Source organism: Salmo salar, chromosome ssa19 (genome assembly GCF_905237065.1).
Source record: "Salmo salar chromosome ssa19, Ssal_v3.1, whole genome shotgun sequence".
Classification (NCBI taxonomy): Eukaryota; Metazoa; Chordata; class Actinopteri; order Salmoniformes; family Salmonidae; genus Salmo; species Salmo salar.
Genome location: NC_059460.1, coordinates 61,371,859 through 61,384,213, shown reverse-complemented (window position 1 = coordinate 61,384,213; position 12,355 = coordinate 61,371,859). Strand labels below are relative to the sequence as shown.

At 39.3% G+C, this 12,355-nt stretch overlaps 1 protein-coding gene across 1 annotated transcript; it reads right to left on the bottom strand.

Annotated features, from left to right (window-relative positions):
* Window positions 1-4,101: 4,101 nt before the first annotated feature.
* ccr10 (chemokine (C-C motif) receptor 10) lies at window positions 4,102-7,799 on the bottom strand. Its single transcript, XM_014159201.2, has 2 exons — window positions 7,661-7,799; window positions 4,102-5,656 (listed from the first exon to the last, which is right to left on the bottom strand). Exons 1-2 carry the CDS (start codon window positions 7,755-7,757, stop codon window positions 4,368-4,370), a joined length of 1,386 nt encoding a protein of 461 aa, XP_014014676.2. The 5' UTR covers window positions 7,758-7,799; the 3' UTR covers window positions 4,102-4,367.
* Window positions 7,800-12,355: the final 4,556 nt, after the last annotated feature.

Genomic DNA, 12,355 nt, shown 5'->3' with positions numbered 1-12,355 from the left:
CAAGTACTCAAGCATCTGCAGACTAGCGAGGAGGAGGAAAGCCTATAGAACAAGAATTACTAGGTAGTTATATCAGATAGACATTTTCATTAGTTTTGAGCTAGAATATGATAGGGTAAATGTCTACTACCCTTTTTAAAATGTTGTTGATGAATGAAATTAGCACCGTTTTTAATAGTTTGTTGCTACTGTCTGGTGAGGAAGTGGGCAAAACGGAATACATTGGAGGAGGAACGGAGAATTAATGAGAAATCAGAACTTGGACAATGTCAGGGAATAAGTAGGTAAATGTACAACCTATCAATGACAAAAGAAACAGTGCAGAGGTAGCCTTAAGATAACATTAGGTATGTGCATGTTATGTACTAAACAGACTGCTAGCCAGCTATTTTCAAAACATTGGATTACCAACTTAAGCGGTGACGTCTCAGTTTGCACCACATTTTCAGATGGACGTATATACACTGAACAAAAATATAAATGCAACATGTAAAGTGTTGGTCTCATGTTTCATGAGCTGAAATAAAAGTTCCCCGACATTTTCCATACGCACAAGCTTATTTATCTCAAATGTTGTGCACCCTGGTCCTTCCTCCGCTGCCTCTGTAACAGTTTATAAATTCCTTTTTAGAAAACATTTTAATTCAGCCTTTGTGGTCTGGTAAGTATAGTGACTACTATTGCTTTAATTTATTCATCAAACAAATGGGGTTTTGAAAAAGTAGGTACTTTTTTTTCAAGACAAAGGAGATGATTGTGGACTACAGGAAAAAGAGGACCGAGCACGCCCCCATTCTCATCAACGGGGCTGCAGTGGAGCAGGTTGAGAGCTTCAAGTTCCTTGGTGTCCACATCACCAACAAACTAGAATGGTCCAAGCACACCAAGACAGTCGTGAAGAGGGCACAACAAAACCTATTCCCCCTCAGGAGACTGAAAAGATTTGGTATGGATCCTCAAAAGGGTCTACAGCTGCACCATCGAGAGCATGCTGACTGGTTGCATCACTCCCTGGTATGGCAACTGCTCGGCCTCCGACCGCAAGGCACTACAGAGGGTAGTGCGAACGGCCCAGTAAATCACTGGGGACAAGCTTCCTGCCATCTAGGACCTCTATACCAGACGGTGTCAGAGGAAAGCCCTAAAAATTGTCAAAGATTCCAGCCACCCTAGTCATAGACTGTTCTCTCTGCTACCACATGGCAAGCGGTACCGGAGATCCAAGTCTAGGTCCAAGAGGCTTCTAAACAACTTCTACTCCCACGCCATAAGACTCCTGAACATATAGTCAAATGGCTACCTAGACTATTTGCAGTGCCCCTCTCTACACCACTGCTACTCTATGTTGTCATCTATGCATAGTCACTTTAATAACTCTACCTACATGTACATACTACCTCAACTAACCGGTGCCCACACACATTGACTCTATTGGTACCCCCCTGTATATAGTCTCGCTATTGTTATTTTACTGCTGTTCTTTAATTTCTTGTTACTTTTCTCTTATTCTTATCTGTATTTTTTTTAAACTGCATTGTTGGTTAGGGGCTTGTAAGTAAGCATTTCACTGTAAGGTTTACACCTGTTGTATTCGGCTCGTGTGACTAATAAAATTTGATTTGATGGATAGTCATTTTTTTATATATATACTTCATGGAAAATAATGGATAGCTAATGAAAAATAATGGATAGCTAATTGAAAAGAAAAAATACCTTTCTGAATTATGAAGCCTTTATGTGATTTTTTTCAATACATAAATGCTTGAAAAAATCTCAAAATGTGACGTTAGCTACCAAATAAGTTGTTTTCGGCAAATTATCCAACAACAACTGCAAAAACGCCATTCCTTGCCCAATGGGCTGAACAGGTGTAATGAACGCGTGTAAAAATGCCATACGTTCAAATCACCTGTCAACACACACTGGACAGGTTAAAATAAATCACGTGTACAAAAAAATGACATTTGACACTTGAAACAAGCAAGTGAAGAATTATACTTTCAAGTGTTAGGACTTGTTCCGGGTAAAACGATTTGAAACTCTTGTACTTACATACTAATACTATGTCAAATAAGCTTTTAATTTGACATGTCAAATAACACAGTTTAATTGTAGAATGTTGTGTTGGACCGAAACTGCTGGGGTTGCTAGCTAGCACCAATACAATCAGCCTGAAAACAATGACCTGTAGAAACTGCAGTCATTTTCATAATTCTTAGCAGTGTTTTAGGAATCCTTGTCAGTAAGTATTAGCTAGGTAGCCACTTGTTGTTCGCCTATTGAAATTGAAGTTCAGTTCATGAAAATAAATAGCTAGCCAGCTACTACACCGTGTTACCCAAAGCTAACGTTATAAGCAGTCAGCTAGCTTCATGAGGCTCGACCGGACCGGGTTATGTGTTGTGAAGCTAGCCACAATAAGGATTAGACAAAAAAATCAATTTGCGGTTTGCTTTCAAAATAAAAGTACGTCTTTGAAAGTAATGCAGAAGGTTACAATTGGTGGAATCATGCCATATTTTGACTAGATAATGTTACACAAGTTTGGAATGTGAAGCAATGAAATGGGGTATCAGTCTACTAGGTGACACCCACAAAACACAACTGTGAAGAGTTTACGCAAACATTAGCGTTGTAGCGTTATCGCCGGACTGTGACTGTGACACCTCCCCAGTCAGCCTATTGTGTGCATTGGCGTTCATATTGCACTGTACATGCTTTACCTAAGAATTGGGGCTCAATGACATGGAGTATCAGTCTAGTCAATACCCAAGATATTTTTTTCCCAACGTCCTTCTCAGAGTTATCAGACTCCAAAACATCCAGGTTGTATTGTTTTCCCTCTGGAATAGTGTTCAGTACACATATGTTGACAATAAACGTGGCTCAATTCACAGTTGTTTCAGTCCCACAATAAGAGCTACAACGCTAATGTTCTCTGGGTGTCACTGAGTAGTCTGATAACCCATGTCATTGATCCACAATCCATAGGTAAGGCTGTACAGTGAAATAAGCATGCCCCAAATGCAATTCTAAAGTCTAATACATACAGTGTGATTTCAACAGATTTTTGTCGAATTAACAAATTGTCTTTTGTTGATTTTATATAACATTCCAACCTCGTTTAGCATGATCTATTCAATGATGGCACAATTCTACTATTTGTATTCATTTGCATCGCTGTCAATTACATACTTTTACTTTGAAGGCTAACAGCAAAGTCCACTATTGTGGCTAATCCTTATTGTGGCTAGCTTCACATCGATGGGTCCGACCACCATTAATGAAATAACAACTGTCTTATAAATTAGGGTTATTTTAGATGATGACAGGCTGGTTGTATTGGTGCTAGCTAGCTACCTCAGAAGTTGCGGTCCAACACAACATTCTACAATTAAAGTGTGTTATTTGACGTTATCAAATTAAAAACGTATCTAACGTGTCAAATAGTGTTTTTTGACACGCGAAGACCCAAACGGCGTTCCATACTTAAGCAGCTAGCATGTTTAGAGTAGTTGCCTTGGTAACTAAACAAACAGACTTGCTGGTTTATCAAACAAAACCAATCAGTCCTAGATTGCTGTTATGAAAATCGAATTCAACAATGCCAATAATGTTTTCAATTCCAATTTTGCTTTCAAAAGCAGCTCAAACAAAGAACATGTAAGAATCAACTATAGCCATTGAATTCTACCGTGCTGTGTTATAGCGAGATAGAATGCCCTTGAAGCCAATCAGAAACAAGTATTCAACAATGCCATGCTATACATTTTGTTAAAACAGTTGGCCTTAAAGACACCATAACTACATTATTCTATAATATATGAGGAATATATCTGTCTATATTGCACTTGTTTGAACATATCTTCGCATAATACTTATTTCAGACATGTTCCATCAACCATTGGATATTAAATTGGCATTAATAATAGGTACATTAGCAACCTTGTGTTGTAAAATTGGAGTACATACATGCATACTATATTTAGTATTTTTAGTATTAGTGTATGTACTATTTTCAAAATGATATGTTTCTGTTACAAAGATAAGTGAGGCAAAGATGAATGGGGTGATGCTTTAAAAAATAGAAATTCAGGCCAATATATCACATGAAGCATATTCATATTTTTTTATTTTTTATAGCATAATTTCAGGTAGAGCTGTCACAAGTGGAAACATACAGTCACAGTCCTACAAGCACTGCTTGATTACAGTAATACACAATTAATGCACATAAGATATATTATAAAAGTGGACACCATAGTGAAATACAATTGAATAGAATCAGTTATCGATTAATGCAAATCTTAATATGAATTATAAAAGTGAGTCCTGATAAGGATCGCACAAGCTATACAAAGATTGGTTTAGACCGGTTTGGTTTTGAAGACAGTAGACTGAAGCAGGCCATCTGAGGGCAGGGTAGGCCTACTAGAAAAGAGAAACACCTTGGTTGGGCCAGAGAGGTGGCTTGCTGTTGGAGGCTGATATTTGATGCTGTGTGCCAGGGTTTCGGGGGGTAGGAGCAGAGGTGAGGTGGGTGGCAGGGGGGAGAGGGTGGTTAAGCCCAGGGAGGAGGGTGACCCCGAGGTACAGCTCTCCAGATGAGGCCCAGACACGGCCCAGCACAGGCAGCCAACGCCGTGGAGCAGCTTCAGAACGTCGCTCCTGAAGCGGACACCCACCAGGGCATAGAGGAGGGGGTTGAGACAGCAGCGGGTATATGCCAGGGTGCAAGTCACGTACTCCCTCAGCAGTGTGGCAGCCCACTGATCGCAAGTCTGTCTGGCAGCCCCTGGCCCTGCCACCTTGAGGGAGAGCACCACGGTGTAGGGTAGCTGGAAGAGCAGGAAGACGGCCACCAGCACCACCATCAGCCTCAGGGTCCGCTGGCGCCGCCAGCCCCCCTGCCCCCGCCCCTCACACAGCAGTCGGCCAATCAGCGAGTAGCAGGCTACCATGACAAGGAAGGGCAGGCAGAAGCCGGCAATCTGGGCGCAGCGGGTGGCCGTCTTGACCCGCCAGCTCTCCGCCACCCACACGTTCATGCCGCAGTGTGCCTCCCCCTCCTGTTCTCTTTCCACCCCGGAGAAGAGGATCTCGGGCAGGCTAAGGAGCAGGGCGGTTAGCCACACGCCCAGCGAGGCCAGCTTGCCAACCGTTAGCATGCGGCTACGTAGCCTCAGCACCTCCTGGGTCCGAGCCACCACCATGTAGCGGTCTACGCTAATGCAGGCTAACAGCAGCAGCCCGCTGTAGGTGTTGACAGCGTAGCTAGCATGCGTTGCCTTGCACAGGGCATTGCCGAAGGCCCAGTGGCCCAGAAGGGTGTCCCCAGCCTGGATGGGCAGGGTAAGGAGTAGGAGGAGGTCGGCTAGGGCCAGCTGGAAGAGGAAGATGTCAGTCATGGAGCGGAGACGCAGGCGGCGGTAGAGAACAAAGGTGGCGATGACCAGGGAGTTGCCGAGCAGGCCCAGGAGAAAAACCAGGAGGAAGACACAGGTCTGGAAGACCTTGATGGTCAGCTGTTGCTCGCTGGCTTCGCAACGCTCAATGAGCATGTAGCCTCTGGTGGAAGTGTCATTGTAGTCAAAGTAGTCCCCTGTCGCCAGGCTGTGATCGTAATCCATGTCAAAAAAGCTTGTGAGATCCATATCTGGGTAACATAATGACAAATCAGTCACAGCAGCACAGAGAGTTAGCCTATCCGTAAGCTTTGTAGGCTATTGATATTTGTAAGATAATGTCAAGTTGAGGCTTGTGAGAGATAGGATTTACACCTTGGTATTCAGGTCTAACTTCCACACATTTAAAAAAAATAAGTTAGGATTCATCTTCAAATGGGTTATGCTGTGTAACCCATTTGAAGATGTGACAACTTAGTCCAACTACCATTTCTTTCGAGTACATATTTCTTCTACATCTTACAAATGTGTGTTTGCATAATCAAATTAAGCAAATAATCAAATGAGTCATTATGCATATATACCAATAAAAATTTGTTCCAAAGAGTTGAGTGCTGTTTTCTATCCGTACCATTGACAACTTAGGTAAGTTACCATTCTCACACACTTGTCCATAGGCCGTAGCGACACAAAGCCATAGGGACACTGTATTGTGTACACAGATATGGCCCCACAAATATACTGTAAATATTCCTATTTCAATACCCTAGAGCTGAAACATTGTCACGAACACCCTGATAATTTTGTGTGGTTTGAGTAAGCAGCCTTATATTTCAGTCATAAGAGAATAGGTTGCGTGCCACCAGCTGCAGTTCGTTGGTGAAAGGGAAACCGTGGGTTGACTAAATGTATAGAAATCAGTCACTGTCACGTGGTAAAAGTCTTTAAATTTGCTTTCTGCCACTATGTTCCATGACACCTCTGATACATGTACCTGATAACTGAAATTAGCTGTGTTTTAGTTGTAGATAATATTTCTTATTTATTGCATTCATGACTTTAGCTTTTAGTGGAAACGGGCATAGTCGACTTCAAAGAAAGGTAAGGGGAAACTGAGAGCAAATTGTGACAAGAATAATCAACTTTTTTATTGAAAAACTAATGGCTGGTTTGTTGTTGTAGAATTGTTTTGTTTGTGAATTATTTTTTGAGACATTGAGATTGAATCAAGAGGATAAGATTATCTATATCCTAACATTAAATCAATAAACATGTATTTGCTCCACCTGATTTGTACTTTACTTTTTTAAACTTAAAATTAGGATGCTTACAAAGTGTGTTATTAAACAGATTAAGAGGATTTATTATTACACCCTTAAACATTATGCTAGATGTTCACTGCTGTCAAATAAACTCTGAGTCAAGGGCCTAAGGGGCAAATCCTAACTTCCTCTTTAGTGAAACTTTCATGTATGGTAGTCCCACATTCATGTCAATGCATGGCTAAGTGAAAACTCGATTTAAGTGGAAGATTTTTCAGAATCTCCCCCAAGTGTGCATGATTGAACTTCAATTAAGAAGTAGCCTACTTCAATTTAGCCTATGTATTACTCAATGTATTGATATTATGTCCACCTGTTTTGCAACAAATGCAAAATTATACTAATCTACTAACTGTTATAATATCAATTTAGATAGTACAGTTTAAAATTGTTGTAAAAAGTCAGACTTAAAAAGAATTTAACTAATTAAATTATCAAATAAAATCAATGAATCAATCAAATTCATTCTAACTTTAACAATTCATAGCTATTACGTTGGCAGCTGAGTGAATTTGGTACTAAGACAATAACCCTCCTCAAGTCTATGGATTAGTCAGACAATGAAGCGTACTGGAGAATCAACCACTCTACCTTCTTTCATAGTTGTAAAGGTGTGACCATAATCATCACTACTTTTGCATGCACTCGAATAACAGCAAGGATTATCAACAAATATATTAAGGATATTAATGATAATACTAATAATAAGTGCTTTTCAAAGTAAGAGTAATGTGATATTATTTTGTCACACAAATATCCCACGGGACACTTGGTACGTTTATTGTATTGCATCACGTAACTTTTACCTAATATACTTACTTATTTCTGCAGAACGATACATGTATTTAATGATTACATTACCCATAAAGATAATCAACTATATTTGAACAATGTAATACCCATTTCTTAGTTTCCATTCATTTAAAAACTTACTTCTGCTGTCTACAGTGACAGACATGTCCTGGAGCCCTCCTCTGTAGCAGTGACTTGTTTGGGAGATGTCAATCTCTAGGACACACACCTTTACCATATGTTCGTCTTTAGCCTATCAAAGAAGATGTTGCTGACCCCATATACCTCAAACTTTTCATGACACTGAAGACATGCACCACAATGTCAGCAAAAAGGATGTTTGTCATTCAAATTTGTTTTTTTGGGGGTCAAAAGTTGCTTGGCAAAGGTTATTTCCTCAATTGGTTGCGTATGGTTATGCTATTATTCATATATTTACAGTAGCAATCTAGATTCATCTTTATGATTTTACAATCTATTTTAGACAGAATTTCACAAAATAGTACTATTGTTAACTCAATTCAGAAACTCTTATCATGTTTATCATTTTTATATCCAGCAGAAATGTAAAAGATAAGCATGATGAAAAGTTCTATAAACATTCATTAAAGCTAATGGTTACTTATAAGTGCCTATAGAAATATGTGTTATAATGCATGTATAATGTAGGTGGCTGACAACAACATATATTTTTATTCTTTGTTGTATAGTGTTTAAGGTCTGTGGTCATGTTTAGGTCACACTGGTTTAACTTGGTGCACTGGGGTTGAGGGTTTAGAGTGCATGGGAAGTTTAGGACATGGGTGTTACCTGGTAGTTGTGATCATGACAGTTCACAACCTTTCGCTAATCTGCCTGACCCCTATGAACAGTGTTCGCAAATCTTACACTGAACTATGCAAGTGATAGAATATACAGTAAGCAACTCTATGGGCAAAAATTGGTTGAGTCAACGTCGGGCCAGATTTACTAAATATTTGCCTGGTTTGGAGCCATTTTTTTAGTAAGGTATAAAACCCCCAAATAAACTGTTTTGATTTACGCTTTACCTTAATTACCTTTATCTGAACTTTCATTTTATACCAATGTTCAATTCCCTGTTGCAAAAAACATGCAGACCTTAGTTCATCAGTTTGTACTGTTTTTGTCACATTTTAACCCTGTTTTAACCACAAATCAACAACAGGGTTTCAAAGCTTGTTTTATTTCAAGTTGAATTAAAGTTTTTTTTGACAGCTTATTCAAATGTCAACAGCAGAAAATGTTATCTGATGTTTTTGTCCGATAAAATGGATAGAAGATGATTTGTGCACCTCAAAATCTCCCACGGGAGCTGTGCACCAAATTCACCACAGCACTGAAATACATAATTACCATGCCCGCTACTTTACTGCAGGGGCATAGAACAGCAAGCTAATGTTTCACTACTGCAGCTTGCCATTTGCTGATAGGGTTAGACACCAAAGTGTTGTGTTTGTCTTTTTTTTTTTAGCAAATGAGAAATGTTTTTCAAGTTCACCGAGATGTGAGATGTGGTTTCTCGTTAGGCTCTGGCCCCACTGATTTGTTTTCTCTACCTCCCTTGTTTTTTTCTGTACTCTGTGGTTGTCTAGTTGATGGGAACCAACGAACGACCTTCATTTGGTCTACAAGCTGTTTTGAATGCCAATCTTACCTACATGTATTGTTTACTCCAAATGTCAATGTCTCTGAATGACTAAAGGGATATTTTACTCAAAAACATTGTTGAATATTTTGTTAATCAGTGCAATCTTGATATGGTCCCGAAACATGGTGCATGTCAGCAGTAGGGTTTCAAGATAGAGCACTTTCATAAAAAATCTGAAGGTGTGATGCGTTTTGCATCATCATCACACTTTTTGGTTTGTACTTGTTACGTTCGTCTGAAGGATGAGACCAAGGTGCAGCGTGGTAGGCGAACATTTTTCCTTTATTAAATGAACACCGTCAAAACAACAAAATACAAAAGAAACTAACGTAAAGTTCTGCAGGCTTCAAAGCAGCTATACAAAAACAAGATCCCACAAAAACCCAGTGGGAAAAGGCTGCCTAAATATGATCCCCAATCAGAGACAACGAAAGACAGCTGCCTCTGATTGGGAACCATATCAGGCCAACATAGAAATACAAAACATAGAAATATATCATCTAGAATGCCCACCCAAATCACACCCTGACCTAACGAAATAGAGAAATAAAAAGGCTCTCTACGGTCAGAGCGTGACAGTACTGAAAGTGCTCTCTTTTGGAAACTTTACTGCTATGAATTTACTATTTATTCAGGGTCTCAGGAGTATTGCACCTGCATTCTTAAACTCTTGATGAGGAGATGGTCAAACTTACCCATTGGTCAGACTCAAACCTATAATTTATCCCACCCCAATACACTATGTTTGATGTTAACTACCTCACTGTAGAGCAACATACCACATCAGTCATTACACCCTTATGAGTTCTCCTATGCAGGAAGTAGACACAATGACGCCACTTGCTATGCACCCTTAACTGTCTTTCCAGGCCCTCCTTTTCGAGAGGGGTTCCTAAACAATGTCTTACAACGTTGACTGACTCAACCTGCTCCTGAGTGCTGTTGTGTTTCCTGCGAATGCAGACAAAGGCGTAGACTGTGCCCACACTGAAGTCTCCTGACATCCTGCAAGTTAAGGCCCCTTGGCCTACAATTTCTGTTTTTTTGCATGGGCTGCATCTCAATCCACCTCATGCGCCAATATTCGCCCTTCCTCATCTGCGGTGAAAGGTGGCAGAGATGCGTTTGACAGACCATGAGATATCACAACAATCGGTCTTCTCACATAAACGTGTGTAGCGTCCGAACGGTTTGGCCTACAAACTATCATGACCACCCTACTGAAAGATGAGACTCACGAACACAATGTTCTCTGTTTTGCTCTAGGATGCCAACAAGCCTCACAAGACTCGTCTTAGGTCCCCTGTACCAGGTAAAAAAAATTATGGAAGTATATATGGAGATAGTTTAGTGCCTAAAATAAGGGAATAAATACATATCTAATTTTTTTAAAGAGTTTCCTTTCTTATATTGCTCAGCTATAGGACAGACACTTCAGAACAAACTTCCTTTAGATTTTTTGTGGGACTATCTGTTGTCCATGTAGTGAATCTGTTATTCAATGCGTTTCTATTGGCTAATAGCAGTAATGCCAAATTCCATGTTTCATCCAATAAAATAAAAAAATAAAAATAAATGATACCTTAAGGGATCTTAAAATTCATAATCAAATTGCAAAATAATCTTTGGTATGACCAGCTTAAAAAAAATCCACATTAGCTTAGAACAAAAAATGTATGGTCCCTTCTGCGTGAAGTATTAACCTCCATTACATGTCTTTCAAGTGTAACTACTAAGTAGTTCTGCTTATTAATTTTCAGTGGTCGTGTATTAATGTTTAACATTGTTTTATGTATTAAACAATTTGTCATTTTAGCCCACCTTAGCAGGCACTGTTGAGCACAGTGCTCATTCTCTTGCAGTAACTGGAGATAGAGCTGTAATTATTACATGATGCCAAGTGGCACTATTAAGAATGTATAACTTGCACAAATGTAATAATTATCAGCACAATACAGATAAAGTGTTTTTTACTCAAATATCAATGTGTCTGACTACTACTTTATTATTTTAAGTAAATACTTAAAACAAGTAAGAAGTAAGTAAGAACAACTTATTTAATAATAGTTATATTGACTTTAAAATATATAATTATCATAAACTGTAAAAGCTCAATACCTTCAGATTAGCACAACACAAATTTATATTTACTCAATAACTTTATTTGTTAACAGTACTCAAAAATATTTAGTGATAAGAAATCTTATTGATATGAGTTAATTCCACATTTATGATTTGAGTTCAACTGCCCATTGGAGATGTCTGAGTAGCCACTACTCAATTTCTTTAATGCCTTACGCATTTACTTTTTATAGTGTGGAAAGTAAGTTACTGTGAATATTCACAGTAACTTACAGTGCCTTCAGAAAGTATTCAAGCCCCTTGACTTATTCTACACACAGTACCCCATAATGACAAAGTGAAAACATGTTTTTTTTTTATGTTTGCAAATGTATTGAAAATGAAATACAGAAATATCTAATTTACATAAGTATTCACACCACTGAGTCAATACATGGTAGAATCATCTTTGGCAGCGATTACAGCCCTGAGTCTTTCTGGGTAAGTCTAAGAGTTTTTTACACCTGGATTGTACAATATTTGTCCATTATTCATTTCAAAATTCTTCAACCTCTGTTGAATTGGTTGCTAATCATTGTTAGACAACCATTTTCAAGGCTTGCCATAGATTTTAGTCAAAACTGTAACTCGGCCACTCAGGAACATTCACTGTCTTCTTGCTAAGCAACTCCAGTGTGAGAGTGAGTCAATGCAACTTATTATGTGACTTGTTAAGCAAATTTTTACTCCTGATTTTGTGTGTGTGTGCGTGTGCAAGCATACTATACGTGCATCCATTTGCATGTGAGTGAGTGTATGCCCCAGCAGTGCATGCACGTTTGCCTGGTTGTGTTGTTCTTGTATGTTTTATTTGTGTTTGTTTTAACAAGCACGGCTATCTTTCATGTCCATCCAACTTCCTGTTTCCATTGGGCGAGTCGTCTTCTGAGCCGTTGAACGTAGGGGAAATCTCTCAAGAGCCCTGGCAATCAGACGGCAGGAAACTAGCCTGAGTGGTTCCTACGCCCAAATGGACCACGTAGCAACTGGCTCTCGTCACACATACTGGTGCACTAGCAGAATGATGCAGACACGCACACCCACGC